The sequence below is a fragment of the Cololabis saira genome, chromosome 10 (assembly GCF_033807715.1).
Source record: "Cololabis saira isolate AMF1-May2022 chromosome 10, fColSai1.1, whole genome shotgun sequence".
NCBI lineage: Eukaryota > Metazoa > Chordata > Actinopteri > Beloniformes > Belonidae > Cololabis > Cololabis saira.
This window is the reverse complement of record NC_084596.1, coordinates 27,034,000-27,052,037: the sequence shown is the minus strand read 5'-3', so window position 1 is coordinate 27,052,037 and position 18,038 is coordinate 27,034,000. Positions and strand designations below refer to the sequence as shown.

General features: G+C 41.4%; 1 protein-coding gene across 2 annotated transcripts; it reads left to right on the top strand.

Annotated features, from left to right (window-relative positions):
- Nucleotides 1-1,285: 1,285 nt before the first annotated feature.
- kctd1 (potassium channel tetramerization domain containing 1) lies at nucleotides 1,286-12,654 on the top strand. Of its 2 annotated transcripts, XM_061732352.1 has the most exons (6): nucleotides 1,286-1,549; nucleotides 6,127-6,362; nucleotides 7,130-7,308; nucleotides 8,179-8,323; nucleotides 9,140-9,445; nucleotides 11,477-12,654. In XM_061732352.1, exons 2-6 carry the CDS (start codon nucleotides 6,138-6,140, stop codon nucleotides 11,636-11,638), a joined length of 1,017 nt encoding a protein of 338 aa, XP_061588336.1. In that variant the 5' UTR covers nucleotides 1,286-1,549; nucleotides 6,127-6,137; the 3' UTR covers nucleotides 11,639-12,654. The 2 variants fall into 2 exon arrangements, with proteins under 2 accessions (XP_061588336.1, XP_061588337.1); XM_061732353.1 differs by lacking the exon at nucleotides 6,127-6,362 and having other exon boundaries at nucleotides 1,291-1,549.
- The last annotated feature ends 5,384 nt before the right edge of the window (nucleotides 12,655-18,038 follow it).

Sequence of the window (18,038 nt, the reverse complement as noted above, 5' to 3'; positions counted from 1 at the left end):
TTCGCCATAACACTTTAATCCTGTGTTCATTTTCCTGTGGGACTCGCTGGACAAAAAGTGGAAAGTTTAATGACTGGAGCCGAAGGGATAACTACCCCGTCCTCAGAGGCGGTCTTGTTTGTCATCTGCACTGCATTCACTGTAGAGGGAACTCTGGGAACTCTTTTGATGAGGGGAAAAAAAAGAAAAAAAAAAGAATTAAAGACATGCTTTTGTGTGCCTGCATCTATCAGTCACCGGTCTGTTTGTTGAAGAATTCATATCCCACTGTTGCTTCAACTTCAAAACAAATGTGGATCCAGTTTTCTCCCTGGGTGAACATTAAACTACAGAGTCTGTTTGTAAATGTTTGTTCCACGTTGCTGTTTTCTCCATCTTTTTCTCGTGTGTCTCTGTCTCTCATGGTCGGTAGTCACAGTAGCCTGCCTCGCAGCATAATGCTCTGACCAGTAGGGGGCGTAAGAGGTATTTCAGCATTTACTCCACTGTGTATTGCAAGGGGATAACGTTTACAAATGTCAAGAAACACATCTGTTAATTCTACATGAGCGGGGGGGAAAGCACGCTTAAGTCAGACAGAATAATTATGCATTTTTTTAACCAAAGAATGACTTCAAACATGTTGCTCCATGTGCATCCCACAAGCAAATCTGAAAGGCTCAGAAGTGCTTCTCTATCTGCCTGAAATCATGCATGGTTGAACATTTGAAATGAGCTCACAAATCACCCTCAGGCACTGAATCAGACTTGATTGAGGCAAGGCAAGCTGCAAGTGCTTATTTATACAACTACGTCATTTGGAAGTTGTCCAAAGGGAGGAAAGGGACTGGGGAAAGAAAAAAAAAAGATTGAAAAGGAAAACCCAGGAAGTGGGAATATCATTAATCACATTCCACTAATTTCATAAATTGATTCCGGTCTAATCAACAAGTTGATGGGAGTGCTGTGTGCATGGCATGCGTAAAATGATCAGAACATACAGGTTAGACGTTTGAGAGGAGAAGTAGGATAGAAAAAAAAAATCAAAGGACTCAACCAACAATCTATATAATTATCATCATCTGCTGCTTATCCTCTTTGGCAAAGAAACACTCCATCCATTTGGAGAAATCGCCCGGGGGAACGTTACATCAAAACTAATCAAAACGATTAAAATCAGCTTCTCTGCGAGAAAGGAGGCAATGGGCAAGTTCCAGGCAAGAGGGGTGGGGGTGTTGTAAATTCAGAACAAAAATATATTTATTTGATTTTTATAAAAAAACATAAACTCAACAAAAGCCGAGGCACTGCTGCTGTGATCTATTCCTTTGCTCGCAGTTTTATTCTGCAGATTGGTTTAGACTCGAGCAGAGACATGAGCTAATTGTATCCTGATCTTTGCCTTGAGGGGTTTCGGAGCCCTGGAGCAAGTATCCTCTGTATTTTGTTCTGTCTACCTTAGCCAAGCTATTGCATTTCTCACCGGTGTAGGAAGAGAGGCAGATCGTGGGCCAAATCGGAGGGGAAAGGTGCACATAAAAAAGATTCTTTGTGCCGCTCAATGTTTCAGGTAAGCACAACATTTATTTGGTTTGCTGTTATTTCCGTGGTTGGATGAACTGGGACATTGAGGCGCAGCAGCTTTTACGCATGTGCCAAGCGATTCGAGCTGTTCAGTTCTGTAAAAAAAAAAAAAAAGGGAAGATATTTAACCACTTCCTGGCTATTGTTCTTTGGTTACTGTAAGAATGTATGCGCGTGACAACAATATAGGAGGATTTGTTAGTTGTACTTCCACACGAACAGCGGATTAGACTGCGTTCTTGTCGAGCAGGCGCTCCACTTATCCACCGTGTGAATTCGCTCTTGGCGCGTTTCGGCTTCTGAAAACAGCTCCGTGTCCGTGTCTCTCTCTGCTCCTGTGCAACTTGCTCGCAACTTACTTAAACGCGCGTTATGTCGTTTGTGTGAGGATTTTTGAAGTCGTTTTACTCTTTTTTTTTGTTTTCGTAAAACATTCCCATTTCCTGGCTGCCCCAGATCATCCATGAAAGACGCCATTGTGGAGTAATTTTGCCGCAGGCGTATTTCTTATTCTTTATGACAGGACACACACGTCAGTGCAGAATTTGTGAATCATTCTTTAATACAAACCATGGCTGTGTTAAGAGAATCATGTTTATGTAAAATGGGACACAAATGGGAGGGAATTCTGTTTTCTTCTCTCTCTTTTTCCTCTTTCTTGGCTGTCTGACTGCGCCGTGCGCAATCAACTCCAAGGTCTTTATTATATATAATCGTCTTTATTCTGTTAAGAACACACATTTGCTTATAAATTGCAAACTTCAATAATAATTTGTTTATTAACCTGCGTGTTAGTGACTTAAACATTTGTAGCTGCTATTCAGCTATGATGACAGTTAAGATGACACTAGTAACCAAAAGCTCCACGTTTTGGTCACCTCTAATAAAAGCAAACTGCCAGCCACATCAGTCCCAGAAAGTAAATGAATTAAGACTTGGATGTTGTCATATCAAGACCGATCACCTGATGGCGCTGTAACTAAACCATCCCTGATTACCACGCGGAAGCTCACGTTTCCCATTCAAATTACACTTCAGCCAACACTTCTCTGAGCTAAAGGATGAATAAAGAGAAGCTATTTCTGATTACACATATGGATGTTATACAAGTATAAACAAGAAGGCCTTGGAGTGAAATGCAGTTATTAGTTTTAAAGCCGTGGCCCTGCCACTCCTGCGCCCTGGGACACTCTGGCCCATGCCTGTGAACATGCACCTCCGTCTCCACCAGCCTGCAGTGAAACAGCACTGATACACTTCCTTATCTGTGATTCACGCTGATGCACAGCTGCTGTACTTTCACAAAGATTCATTGTAAAGTTGAAAAGTAACCCTCTATGAAAGAAAACACAGGGAGAGTCCATGCATGCAGTTCATTTATCAGAACACCGTTATGACACAGTGAACAACGGTATATTACAGCATCCTCATGCATTCTTTTAAAGCTCAAACAGAGCATCATTAATCAGGAATCACGTCAGACATCATGTAACAGTGAGAAGATCCAACACACACATTAATGACTACAAAATCATTTTTATTATCACTTTCAATTTCATTTGAAGGAATTTTTGAGTACCTTAAATAAGCATTGTCCACCTCTCGTGGTCTCCCATCCCTACAGTCAGCAAAACTAGATAATGTAACTTTGGACTCCCATCCCAGTCGTCTATGTGCTACAACAGCATATCGCTTTATGGTACTCTGTCACACATCAGCAGCGATGTAACTGGCTCACAGAGCTACAGCGGACATCATGGCAGAGGTGACTAAGAGAACCAAGGAAGAGATGACGGAAAAGTGAACACAAGAGTGACCAAACAAAAGTAATTAGCTTAAAGAATGTTAAAGGGAAGGCAAGGCAAGTTTATTTGTATAGCACATTTGAGCAGCAAGGCAATTTAATGCGACTTAACCTCCATGCCTGTAGGGGGATCTGCAGAGCAAAAGAACTTGCATAAGTTCCTTTGCACTTCTTAAGTAGAACTTTAATAAGTACAGAGGCATCCCACTGTACGTGGTTGGCTATCACAGCTTTAGACCAACGTTTCATTGGTCCAAAGTGACAGGTGAGACCGGACTGAAAGTCTCATCAAGCCATGCAGTAACAAGATTTTGGTAATTTTTGTTGATTTAGGCAGTCAGCCAGTCTCTGAAGTTTATCCAAAGTCTGGAGCTGTCTGTGAGTGAACATTTTGAACAAATTGCCACAGGCAGCAGGGCAGGACATCCCATCCAGATTATGTAAATACTGGTCTGCCTGCCTGCAACTGAATGTTAATGCTCTGATCTAAAATGCTAAATGTGTGCTGTGTGATGTGTTGAAAACACTATAGAACTATGTTACGTGACAAACAATTGAAAAGAAAAGTTTGTTACTTTTGCTGATCTCATTATTCCAGAAGTGGAGGCGCTATGGAACATGTGTCTGTGCTATTTAGCATCACGTTACCAAACAACACCAATATTTGTCCCTTTAAGGTATATTTTCGAATCGGTTGCTAAAAAAGAGACACTTCAAATTGACAATTTGGAAAAGTGTCTGTGTGACATACCAACCATGCTGATTGCTCGTGTAAATATGAGCCTTTAGTCATGTTTATGTATGCTTTCCAATGAAGTTATGACCTTTGAACTGCTCTGAAACTACATCTATAGAGAAACAAAGCTGATATGTGGACTTCAGTCCAAGAAAATGTCCACACTCTGTTTTTACTCCCACCGACTCCGAATGATTTTGTGATATAAGAGCCCGTTCCCTCAACCACCACTTGCCGCCCACCCAAGCACCAGTTCTTTTTCACTCCCTCTTCTTTCTCCCCTGCAATTTTCCATAATGCCTCACAGATTTTACACTCAATCCACCTTTGCAATGACAAGGCTTTGAGGAAATCCAATTCCACCAAGCTGTTTTCAGAACTTACTCTCCACAGGCGCACATTTGCTCTCACACTCTTACACACACATACACACACACCACCATCTCTACAAATTAGTCAGGGAACAAATTACCTGCATTCTGAGTGTGATCCCACGCACTTTGCCGGCTGCCTTACACAGGTCCCCTTTTGAAGAGCAGCCATGTGATTTCTCTCTCTTTTGCCCCGCAGGCCCCTTTGCCTTCTGCAAGGGATTCTGGAGTTGAATTTTAAAACTATGTATGGCTGCTGCCTGCGCTTATCAGCGCGTGCACAAGTGGCATGCAAATCAAACCAGGATCACACAGCGCATTGGAGGCCTACACTCAAAGGCAAGCTTAATTGCTAATTGGGTATCTAGGTGTGAAACCAACACTGCCAATGAGAAGCTGGAATGTGGATGTTTTAAGGCCAGTGGTTGAACTAATTAATTTTAATCTGAATGTTATTAAAAATTGTGGATTCCCTGCATTTTCTACAAAAAGCATCCCAGAACAGGGCTGTGGAAGTAGTTTTCACTGCAGTTGGACATGTGGTGGTCTGTGGTTGTACTCAGTATAGCTTTCATGTTGCTCTTATAGAGAATAAGCAGGAACAAAAAGATTAAGAAGCTGATAAAAGTTTGACTTCATGTTAGGGGACATGTCATTTCTGAGGGGGAAAATCTGATGTGTATGTATGTGTGTAGTGTCACTGAATGTGACACATTTGGGAGTAATCTGGGCTACTTTTGGCCCTTTTGGCTTGTGGTTTCAACAGTGCCAAGTGCTACGTGAGCCAGACACGGTCTAAAGGTCACGAGCTGGGCCCAACTTTGGTTATGGCATTTGATGTGGGCCAGATGTGACCCAAATGCCATGAGCTGGCTTTGGCACAAGTTGTGGGAAAAGGGCTGTCCCACATGCCCAGAGAAAATGCAGATTTGGAGCATGATAGATTGATTCAGGGCCAAATGTGGGCAAATGAAACTACACATGTTGGTCATGTTTGGGCTAAACATCCTGGCTTTGTGGGAAATCATCCTTCAGATGCCAGAAGCTCCGTATTTTGTCTAAGATGCATCTGGGTAAATGAAAATGACTAAAAAAGGGACTGCTTTTTTTTATGTGTGTTGAAAGGCTCAGATGAGTGCGATGGGTGTTAACGGGGCATTCTGTCCAGGTGAATTAAGGTCTCTGTCACTGGCCATTCGCCTTAAAGGAGGGTTTACCCGCTGAACAAAACAGCTGTTGAACAATGGGACGCAACATGATGGGAGGAGGTGACCGCGCACAGAAAAACACTGCTCCAAAAGGGGCAAAAGGCCAGCTGCGGAGGGTCCAGATGTGCGCGTTGACCCGGCTGGGAGAAGCACACGATCTCCCGTTTTTTTTTTTCCAGGCAGGATGTGTTTTATTCTGAAACTGCGGCGCGCATACCTGCCACTGAAACAGCGACAGCCCAGAAGAGCCGCAGGCGCTCCGATGCTAATGTTGTCGGGGGCTTTGGCTTCTGCCAGCCACTGCGAGGAAGCCGCTCCGCGTCACAGCCACGGACGCAGCCGCTCCGCGCTCACAGAAAAACAGGAAAAGAAGAGACAAAAAACTAAACGCATCCCATCTCTAAACCTTTTTTTTATTATTTATTTATTTTTTGTTTGCTGAAGTCTGATCTGGAATGGACGAAACGGATATTATGGACTTGACGCACCAGAAAGCGAAGAAGCGAGCGCGTCCGGCGGGCTCCGTGGACGAGTCTGTTCACGCGGCGCTGAAGCGGCTGCCGATGCGGGACTGCAGGGAGATGATGTACGCCGTCCGGGGGGAGCCCATCCCCGCAGCGTCGCTCAAGCAAAATGACCACTCCGTCACCTCCTCGCCGAACACAGTTATGCAGGCTCAGGTAATAAAAAAAAAAAAAAAAAAAAAAAAAAAAAAAAAGAAGAAGAAAATCCTAACTGAAGTTGTGTTAGAAGAGAAAACCCGAACAGCCTGAAGACGGTTGACATATTGTGACATTTTATCTCGATTGTAGCTGCGCCCCGGTGCAAAAGCAAAGCCAACTGTTTGGTGCTTTTATACTTCAATGGTGCGTTTGAGCTCTTTCATGTTTGTGCGTTAACCCGACACTCCGCCCGCTTTGTGGATGCTGCAGCTGCGGGTTTCTCTCCGATCCTCGCTCAGGGTTTGAAACTTTTCAGAAGATGAGGTAGTAGCTTTTCCTTCTAAGAGCTTTGAGAGAACCCGTCCTGTTAATGGTGTTTGTAGGTTATCAAGAGGCAGTTTTCTCCCCCGAAATCCTATTATGGGAAGAGTCATTATTGCTCATTTCAAAGAGAGATTGATGCTCCAAATTAATTTGGTTTTGGAGATCATGGCCCACAGGAGTAGATGCTTGTGGATTGTGGCAACATTCAGGTCAAGGTCAGGCTGCTCTATCCTGCAGCAAAAAAAAAAAGAAAGAAATCTTTCTTTCCATTCCTGGCTTTGTAGTGTGCAGACATGTGCAGATTGCTGGATCTTATCATCATTTATTTTTCTTCTTATTTGAAGTCAGGACACTCATTATTTTAATATTTATTTTACTTTTGGTTTGCTGCAGAAAAATCAGCCAATTCACTTTCTAATCTTTCTTGTATGATAGCATTTTGTCTCTCTGTGCTTCTTCAGGATAATCGCTCCAGCATGTCCAGGCCCATGATCACGCGGTCACCTGTGTCTCCCTTGAGTAATCAGGGCATCCCTACACCTGCACAGCTCACCAAGTCCAACGCACCTGTGCACATCGATGTAGGCGGACACATGTACACCAGCAGTCTGGCCACCTTAACAAAATTTCCAGAATCCCGGTGAGTCTGCCTTTTAAACATACATATTTTAAAGTGTGCACTGAATATAAAGTTTGTGAGTGGATTGAGTATCTTGTCAGGTATGAGAATTTCACGAGTCGCGGTCTGTTCAAGCCAGATCTGTTTGGCTGTAGGATTTCTTCATAGTTTAATGTCAGCCACTTTACCGTTTAATGCGATTATGTGACTGGCAAATGTCACAACTCTTCAGATCACGCATGTGTCCGCTGCATGCAGTGTGGCATCACTTGCTGTTTTTAAACCTTCAGGTATGTCACAACACATTGGCTTTCGAGCGATAAAGCTCGCAGTTATTTTGAGGGGTAAACAATTTGCAGGAGCTGCAAGTGCAGAATGCAGAGACAAAAGCAACTTGGTTATTCTGACAGATGTCACAGCAGCAGCAAAGAGCCAAAGGGCATGGAGCCATCTGGAGGCTGGAGGCTCTGGAGCTCCGCTGTCGCTCCGAGGCCGGACCTGAGGGTGACTGGCAGCCTGCTGCAGGCTACCGAGCACCAGCTGGCCCTGACCTCTCCAGACCACCTCCGCCTGCAATGTCTGCCCTCTTTCTTTCTTTCTTTCTTTCTTTCTTTCTTTCTTTCTTTCTTTCTTTCTTTCTTTCTTTCTTTCTTTCTTTCTTTCTTTCTTTCTTTCTTTCTTTCTTTCTTTCTTTCTTTCTTTCTTTCTTTCTTTCTTTCTGATGCAGATGCTTTAAGCAATATTAATAAACGCACATACATACAATACCTAAATATATACATATATATTGATTTAATGTATTTAATCTTGACATGTTTTCTTCCTTTCCTCCTTCCCACCGTCTCTTTCTCCCTAACCTGCCACCCCTCCTCCCGCTGTCTCTCTGTGTAGAATTGGTCGTCTCTTTGATGGCACAGAGCCTATAGTGCTGGACAGCCTGAAGCAGCACTACTTCATTGACAGGGATGGACACATGTTCCGCTACATCCTCAACTTCCTCAGGACGTCCAAGCTCCTCATTCCAGACGACTTCAAAGTAAGCGGATGTCCATCCTAGAAAAGTCCCATCAGCCAGTCAGCAGTCTTGCAACCCTGCACACACAATGAATGATAAGGCCGTGGAATGCCTTTTGGTCACCGGCCCTCCTTGAGTTGCTGAAATCGGTTCCTATGCTGGAGAGGAAATATCAAGGCTTTACCAAACAGAGCTCAATCATGTTGTGTTTCCACATCAAGAGATGTAATTCGGTTGCCTCCAACCATTAGTTCCCCAACATTCTTTTCAGATACGCGAGGAAGCCAGCAGGGTTTGATGGAGGGAAGTAAGTGAGTGGGTACTCAAGACCACATGATATACGATATCTGTGGCCCTCTACGTTCCTGTGTTTATTCACTTTGGCTTTCGATGCATCTGATACATTAGCATTTCATTTTTTTTAACTTGTATGTGTCATTTAGTCAGTAATTATTTAACATGCCTCGGGAGAAAACAAATACCCACATTATCTGATGGACTGTCCACAGTGAGACTCAATCAGCGAAAAGAATTCCAGTTAAAATAAGCAAAGGCTCAAGTTCAAGCGGAGGTCATTTTTACATTTAGTAGATTTTGAGAGAAGCATGAGAAAACTGGAGTGTGGTGCAGTTTAGGCCCCGCAGCCATGCAGAGAAAATACCCCTCTCTGCTATATGTCACGCCACTTCTCTTTGACTTTGGAGCTTTTGTAATTTTTGATGAATGGTGTCTGGATTAGGGTGCAGAGATGTAACGCAGTAGCTTTCAATAAACTGTGAAGGCAGACAACCCCACTTCTCCTATTGACGTAAACACCTGTTAACCTGTTTTCCGCAGGATTACAGTCTGCTGTATGAGGAGGCTCGATACTTTCAGCTTCAGCCCATGCTCTCTGAGCTGGAGCGCTGGCGTCAGGACCAGGAGTTGGCCCGGGTGTCCCGGCCCTGCGAGTGCTTGGTGGTGCGAGTTGCACCCGACCTGGGCGAGAGGATCACACTCAGCGGTGACAAGGCCCTGATTGAAGATGTGTTTCCAGAGATTGGCGATGTCATGTGTAACTCTGTGAATGCCGGCTGGAACCATGACTCCACGCACGTCATCCGCTTCCCACTTAATGGCTATTGTCACCTCAACTCTGTCCAGGTAATCAAAACTGCAATCCTTAAAATGAACAAACACAGAATTAAATTATGTGTATGTTTATATATATTTACTCCTTCCTGTTTTTTTTAATTATTATTTGAAAAGTATAGCTGGCAAAATTGTCTGAGTTCGATGATTTGTTCATTCAGCATCTTTTCATCTGCTTATACGGTGTGGGCTTGAAAGATCTTTACTTGCAGCTGGTTGCACACTCTTATCTCCTTAAATCTAACCAAATTATAAGAGAGCCCTTGCAGAAAAACGGGTTCTTTGATGAGATCATCAAAGGATCAATTTAGCAAGTCATCATTGCACAAGTCTAGTACAATCTTTACTTCTCTGTGATCTGGCTGGAATAATAATCTTCACTTTGACTCCAGACACGGCAGATGAGCTTGTTCTTATTCATCTGTTGCAATACTGACTTTTTATTTTTTCAACCATTGCTTTGAAGTGGGCATTAGTATCAACCTGATTATGAAAAGGTATGGCAAAGGGGTTAATGGTAGATTAATAGGAGAGCTGGCATGCTCACACCATGACGGAGGCAGACATTAACGGGCTAACAGAAACTGAGATCAACTAGAAAGGAGCAATTGAGAAATGCTAGTGAAAACTGTTCAACAGATATAAGATGATGTCCTTGGTGGTATCCAGGCCATTTTGTTCCTTCCATTTGTGATTTTTTTTTTTAAACAAATTTAGTTATAAAATATTTCAGCTGATTATAAAGGTGCAGATAAAAGAGCTTCTTCTCAAAATGGGCAGCACTTGTGCATAGATGGAGTTATATCCATTACTTCTGCTCAAAGTTGTCAGATTTGCAGTGCAGACTAACTGTGGAAAGACTTGAAGACTTGAAGACCTGGGCAGACTTAGACCCACAAGAACCTTTACAGAAAGTAAAATGTGCAAAGTGTGAATGAAGCCTTGAGGGGTCATTGGATTGATGCTCAGTTTAGAATAAAATCCACCTTTTTATTCACCTATTACTTCTGTCTGCTCTTAACACCCAAGAAGTAAATTGCCAAGGCCCCTACTCTACTAAGATTGTCCTCAAACTACACTGTTATAACCGGCGCGTATCCCTTTGATTATATATTGATATTGTACTAACTCATTGATGGTAATATCCTCGGATACACATGAATAACTGATTAAAGGAAGGCATATTTAAAAGATTTCACAATCATTTGGATTGTGTCTCCATCTGAGGGAGTCATATCTCCACCTCCCTCCCAAAAACACACATACAAACCCGACTGTGAAGTGTGTGAGTTGTGGAGAGCAAGCAGAAGAGTGAGCATGCTCCCTAGCAGGTTGTCCCCAGGCAGGGCCCATAATCCTGTTTGGTTATTAAAGCACGCCGGCGGTGTATGCTGTATCTGCGGCTAATGGAGGCAGGGCAGGGGGTTTTGAGGGGAGGGGGGAAGGGGGGGGGTAGAGAGCTGCCAGCAGTCGGGGGACCTTTGTAGTTTTGGTGGAGGCTTGGGCCTGGGGGAAAGCTGGGGAAGGGGGTGGGGGGTTTTGCTGAACAGCCCACACTGAGCCAAGTGGCAGAGAGAAAGGCTCACTGCTCCCTGGGGCCTCTTCGATGGAATGTGATCCTACAGCCCCTCTGGACACGTCAGTAGATGTCTGCAAGGCTGCAAGATCAGGAACAGCCACACACACACACACACACACACAGAAAACACACATATGCACTAAAAAACAATAAAAGTGAGGCATGAAGCAACGTGAGAGGCTCTTGGTTTTGTGAAAGTCTCAACCAAATTCCCATCACAGGCCGTATGTTGCTGCAGCTCACAGCCAAAGCTGTTTTAAGTGCTAGACGGAGCACTAAAGCAGCAGCGTATAATTGGAGGAGTTTTGTCTGATTCTTTTTTTAAACAGTCTTGCAGTGGCAAACCAAAGCTTCAAGGTTACAGTCATGTTTTACACATATTTTGTATGCTTGTATGGTGCTTTTAACTTTTAAAGGTGACGGGAGCTTTCTCTGACCTCACCCTCCTTCTGTCTCCTTCCCAGGTTCTAGAGCGTCTCCAGCAACGCGGCTTCGAGATCGCAGGCTCCTGCGGTGGAGGCGTGGACTCATCCCAATTCAGTGAGTACGTCCTGAGGAGGGAACTGAGGAGGACAATTCAACGAGGACCCAATTCAAACAGGATAAAGCAGGAACAGCTGGACTAGAACCCTCCCGAGCAGTAGGAGGTGCTAGACTTTTCTGTAGCAGCCAAATGTGTGAAGCTGCAGAGCTCTGTGGACTATTTTTCTTCATTTCCTTGTTGATGTTTTTGTTTTCTTAAACTTGAGAACCGTCTAGAGAATAAAAATGAAGTACAACAGGAGATTTTTGCCATGACAATTTGATAAGTTTGAGATTATAAAGACATTTGTGATTGTCCAGCCCCATAGACCAATTAAAAATAAAATACTTATATATGCTGGATCCTCAAACAAAGTTTGTTTTAAAACTTGGAGCCTGCATTAGGTTCATTATGACTTCCTAATATACCCATATAAATTAAAAGCCTTTTTATTGCTGATGTAGTGTGTTGCATAGCTTGTCATCAGTGACTTGATTTCGTCGTCTCGCTGGCATATTGGCTCGATTGATTTTTATTCCTCACTCTGCAGAGATCACTTATCTGTTGCTTACTCTCCACAATATTTCAGTTGTCATAAACGGTTACGACACCATCTTTTTTCACAATTAACAAAATGTGTAATATTGTGATGCCGATGAAGTGGTTTTACGTTTGTTGAGGTCTTTTTAAAGATTTAGTCCATGAAATGGAAAGAGCATCAAACTTTAACCTCAAAGACCTTCGACATGCAGTTTAAAAATAATTTGTAAATTATTGTGTTACACTATTTGCCTCATTGGGGAGTATGAGCTAGAACCCTCATCTCCAACTTCCCTAATTGGATCATAATTTCCTTCTGAGTCATGGCTTGTAAATTTTCATTGTATATGTGTTTGTGTTTTTTACATTTTTTAAAAGCAAGTTTGTTGCCTAAGACATGACTGAACAGATTAAAAGCTTATTGTACTACCCACATTAAGATGACTTTTATTTGTAGCACATATTGATATGAAGTTGCATATGAAGCGTTTCCAAGATTGCTGACACACCTACGCTCCCTAATTTTAAGAGGAATGTAGCAAAAAAAAAAAAAGTGAAATAAATCTCAGCTTAAGTTGTCGTGTTGTCTTCTGGCAGTTTTTACTTGATGAATGGATGTCTTTCACATGTTTTTCGAGTTTTACACTTGAGTCACAGTGGATGCTAATTATAATAACAATTATCCCCTTTTTATTAAAAGCTGGTACACATTTCTGAGATGTTTTACAAAAACACACGTTAAATAGATGTATTTTCAGGTCTGTCCATTGCAGCAGGTGTAAGGGGGGTGCACATCTCAACCTCTACAGGATGTGAATTTTGTAAAATCAAGTTAGTATGTCAACAAGCACGGTTTAGTTTAGCTATGACTGCAGCTTGAATAGGTTGCTTATTGGGACTCCTTTCTTTGACTCAATATTAATGCACACAAAGGTTATCAATGTAAGGGGAGGCGTGTTTATTTGTACTACCCATTTCAGCAACAAATCAATTCAAGATGCTTTACATAATGAAAACAATAAAAATAAAGAGAAAAAAGAAATGAAAAAAATGTTAGCTACAGTGCAGTGGCATAATAAAGACAAGTCAGTGGTGAAACATTGTTTAAATTAAAATTTAGAACGGTTTACGTAGTTCAGTCAAAGGAAGCTGTAAACAAATCAGTTTTTAACCTTGTTTTTAGGAACTGAGGGTTTCAGCATTCCTGCAGATTTCTGGAAGTTTGTTCCAGATCTGTAGAGCATTTAAGCTGAATGCTGCTTATCCATGTTTCAATCTGATTCTGTGGACACGGGTAGACCTGAACCAGAAGACCTGAAAGGTCTGGATGGTTGATATGGCAACAAGTGTCTGATGTAGTTTGGTCGTAAACCATTTAGTGATTTATAAACTAACAGAAGTTTTCTGTTCTCTGAGATACCGGGTGCATGTGTCAGGAGCTCAGAACTGGAGGGATGTCCACTTTCTTAGTCCTACTGAGAAGTTGAGCAGCAGCATTCTGGATCAGCTACAGTTGTCTGATTTACTTTTTAGGCAGACCTATGAAGACACTGTTGCAGTAATCAATTTGACTGAAGATAAACACATGGATGAGTCTTTCAAGATCCTGCTGAGACATTAGTCCCCTGATCCTGGAGATGTTCTTCATGTGATAGAAGGCCGACTTTGTAATTGTTTTAATGTCTCTGAAGGTTCAGGTCTGAGTCCATGACTACACCTGCCTTATCAGTGGTTTGTAGCAGTAATAACTGAAGCTGTGTGCTGACTCTTAAATGTTCTTCTTTTGGTCCAAAAACAACTACTTCAGTTTTGTTTTTGTTCAGTTTAAGAAAATGATAGCACATCCACTCATTGATTTGTTTTATGCATCTACTCAACGCTTGTATCAGCTCATTGTCACCTGGTGACATTGTTATGTAAAGTTGTGTGTCATCTGCATAATTATGGTAACTTATTTTCTTGTTTATTATTGTCTGAGCTATAAATGAAAAGGGTCCTAGGATAGAACCTTAGGGAACTCCAAATGTAAGTTTTGTCGATTCTGATTTAAAGTTACCTATTGACACAAAGTTGTCCCTCACTTTTAAGTAAGACTCAAACCAGTCAAGTACTGTGCCAGAAAGTCTGACCCAATTGTGGCAGCTGTGCATTAATACATTATGTAAACTTTAGTTTGTTCTTCTTATTAGTAACATATTTTTCCATTACTTCCACGTCAAAGCCCAGGGAGGGAACTGCAGACTTAGCACTGAGCGTTTAGATCAGTTTCAGTCCAGTTAAACGTTTGCATGCAGGGATTAGCTCAACTTCAACCACATTATCTGGACGTGTTAGTCTGACTTTGAGAAGTTAGGCTTGATTCAATTTGAGCTTTGTGGTACCCATTTTACAGGTGCAACAAAAATGTAGCATGATATGAAATCAGGTGGATCTAGACACAGTGAAACTTGATCATTTTCCTCTGATCTGGGTTTGTGATGGGTTAGCATTCTGCAAATCCGAACAGCTTGAGTCACTTTATTCACCCAAACACATTTTCAATACGGAATTAACAAATCACAATATGTGCCCTTAAAATTTGAACTTGATGGCTTTGTTGTACCTGTCTGAGCAGAGACTAACACTTTTTTTAATATAATGTATTGTTTTAGCCCTTTTCAACCAGAGAGGTAAAGCAGCTATGTTGCACCTTGGAGGACTTATACTGGTGCATCAGCGACTTCACAGTGCCCACTTTACTTAGCTATTCTGAATAGAGTCGACTTCTCCTCGCAATGCTGTCAGTTGTGTTTCCACATATTCCTGCAGGGCCAAAATCCAAAGTGAAGTCCCACATGGAGCCCTGTCGTCTTGTCTCCGTCGCTTTTGGCAGAATCTCCACTTTCTTTGGCTATCTGCAGTTTATGTTATATTTGTCCCTTTCAGCCCTCTTTGCCCCAGATTCCCTTTAGAGCTAACTTCTACTGGCCAGAGGTGCCACTGTGGGTGTTACACAACAATTCTTTGTTCTTAACTCGAAAAATAAATACATCTTTCCTTAATTAAGTAATTTGTAATGCATTTTATAAGCTAGTAACTACCAAATGACACCATAAAACCTGTTTTAAGAAAAGTATTTGGAATTGGAGGGTCACTTTTAACAAAGTTAAGTCAAATAAATTGAACATTCAAACCAAGTTTGCAAGCTGTTCTTACAACTTATTTCAAATAGGCACTCATTTTGATAACTATTTGCTTTTTTAGTGAAAGTTTAATTTAAAAACAGTTTACATCTTTTTTCAAACAAATTCAAAGCTACAGCCAACAGTGTCTTAGAACAAGCACTGTAAACTAGTTTAATCTTCCTGCCTTTAAAGTTTTTGTACAGATTTTTAAAAAAAAGTCAACTAAACTGCAAAATTCTTGGCATACAAAATCAGAGAAGCAATTTTGATTAGCTATAGCCTACATGGACACAAAAATCGATATATCTCCTAAAATAAAGAGGAAAAAATAGTCCACCTATCCTCCCTCAAAACTCAAACCCCCTATTTTTGATTTCAATAGACATGTCCAATCCCCACTATATCAACTTCTCCCAGGTCTTCCTGTGGGACAGCCAGCCACTCCCACACCGGCTGGGAAATAACATTTCTCAAGCCTCTGGCGTCCACCCAGCTACCCATGCCTGCAGAACATCTAAGGAGAGACATCCATCCTCATCAGATGCTTGAACCAGCTCAACTGGTTTGTCCTGTATAAAGGAACAGCAAGTCTACTCTAATATCCTTCTGGAGGTTTAAATTTGGTCTGACATCAGATTGTGAGCCCAACCACCCAGTGAGGAAACTTATAGCAGCAACCTGTGTTTGTAATTTTCTGCTTTCAGTTGCCACAGCCAGGTCAGGACTGGCTGGGAAATAGTGTTCAGCTCCACTTACTGGACTGCGGCATTTATCCCTCCAGAAACGAAACCTAACCTACAGTTGATAGAACAGCCCGTTTTTCCATCACTCGTGTACTTGAAACAAACCATGTAGGATACGGGTCTTTTAAGCTCCATGGAAACAGGGACCTAACTCTGGAGCCAGGTCTGGCTATAAAGTTTGTCTGTGAATTCCAGGCTGCCAACAGAACCTGGTATGGCCCAAGCAAAAACAAAAAACAAAAAGAAAGATGTGGAGGGTCCGTGTCGCCAATCAAATACAAAAAAGTGATAAGGGGCCTGGTTGAAAGTGATTACATGACATGGACACGATGCAATCTCAAGTTTCCTCAAGAGGAACTGAGTTTTTGTAAAAAGAAAAAAAAGATTCATTGCATTGTATTTATTTATCTATCTATGTCCATGTCTACATTTCAAGCAACACATACCCTGATAAGTTGAGACACTAAAGCTTTTATCACTTTGCCGCTGCTCCCCACACTTAAAAATCATCCAGGCAGTGTGTGTACCAAGCAATAAAGCATTTCAAGTGTGACTTTATTCCACTCTCCATGTAATAACATTATAAGGTACATAAAAACACATTGATGCAGCAATGTCCCTAGATTATATGTCACAATGAAGACAGCATATGTAGTTTGAAGACTCACGGTACTTTTCAACATTAATGCTGCCATCACAGAAGTGTAAATCACCTTAGCCAAGGGCACTGATGCAAACCCATACCATCACAGGATCTGGCTTTTGGACTTGTTACTGATAGTGGTTTGGTCTTTTTGTTTTGAGTCTGGAGCACACAGCATCCATCTTTCGAGAAAAAAAAAGAAAACATCTGTAACGCAGCTTTGTCTGACTACGGCTGCTATTACTGCATGTTTCCACTATGTAACAAGCATAGATAAAATGCATGCAAACATATATAGGCACATATACAGGCACATTAATACATGCTGTACATACATATACAAAGGTATTTCACTTATAAGGGAAACGCAGCAAATCAAATGATAATGCATAAACCCTGTGCACATCTATCATGCCTTACAGCAATAACAACAACACACATAAACTGTTCAGGAAAATGCTTTAAAAGTTCACACACACTCACACACTCACACACGCACACACACACACACACACACACACACACACACACACACACACACGCACACACGCACACACACACACACACACACACACACACACACATAGTCATTAATTACAAGCATGTTAGAATAGGAAACTGTGAGCGCAAAGAAGTCGACACTGCCTTGGGATGAAAAACATGAGGCTTCTTTTTGCACAGTAAAGTTTTAATTGGTATTTGTGAATGTCACTCCATATTGGTGCACTGGAAGAAAGTTTTCCACAAAAATCCCTTCCCCACGTGGTCAAATCAAAAACTGTTGATGCATTGCCATCTGAGGGGTTGGAAATCACCAGGATCCAGCTAATTCTTAAATCAATTTAATGATATTTTTCTTGTTACTATTTTTTTTCACTAGTTCATCAATATGGCATCGTGTTTTTATTGAATCTCCTTCCTAGCATTCATTTTCTTTGTGCTTTATTTGGAAGGCCTGAAATGCAGGAATCAATCATTGAACTTGAGGAGACAAAACATGAAATATAATGGGTTCATATTTTCTGTGATGAAAATCTTAATAAGAACAAGAGTACATTTAAATATCACTTTATTTCTTTTATTTTACATGCATCCTATTTTATTCTGATTTAGTGTGGCATATACATCCTTGAACTTAAAGTTAAATGTTGTTCAATTCAATTCAATTCAATTCAATTTAATTTAATTTAATTTAATTTAATTTAATTTAATTTAATTTAATTTAATTTAATTTAATTTAATTTAATTTAATGCAATTCAATTCAATTTTATTTATATAGCGTCTATTACAACAGCAGTCTCGTTTTCAGAGACCAAGAACATGATATTTTAAGAGGGTTATGGTTTAGTTTTAGTTGTTGAGGACACTTTTTGCGTACCTTCTTTCGGTTTGTAACCTGTGGGGCAGTTGGA

What these genes read in the sequence shown, in the direction of transcription:
- kctd1 (XM_061732352.1), top strand. Translation starts at nt 6,138, where the DNA reads ATGGACGAAACGGATATTATGGACTTGACGCACCAGAAAGCGAAGAAG. An exon ending in ACAAAATTTCCAGAATCCCG is followed by an intron (nt 7,309 to 8,178) that starts GTGAGTCTGCCT and finishes CTCTCTGTGTAG; the next exon opens with AATTGGTCGTCTCTTTGATG. An exon ending in GTCACCTCAACTCTGTCCAG is followed by an intron (nt 9,446 to 11,476) that starts GTAATCAAAACT and finishes TCTCCTTCCCAG; the next exon opens with GTTCTAGAGCGTCTCCAGCA.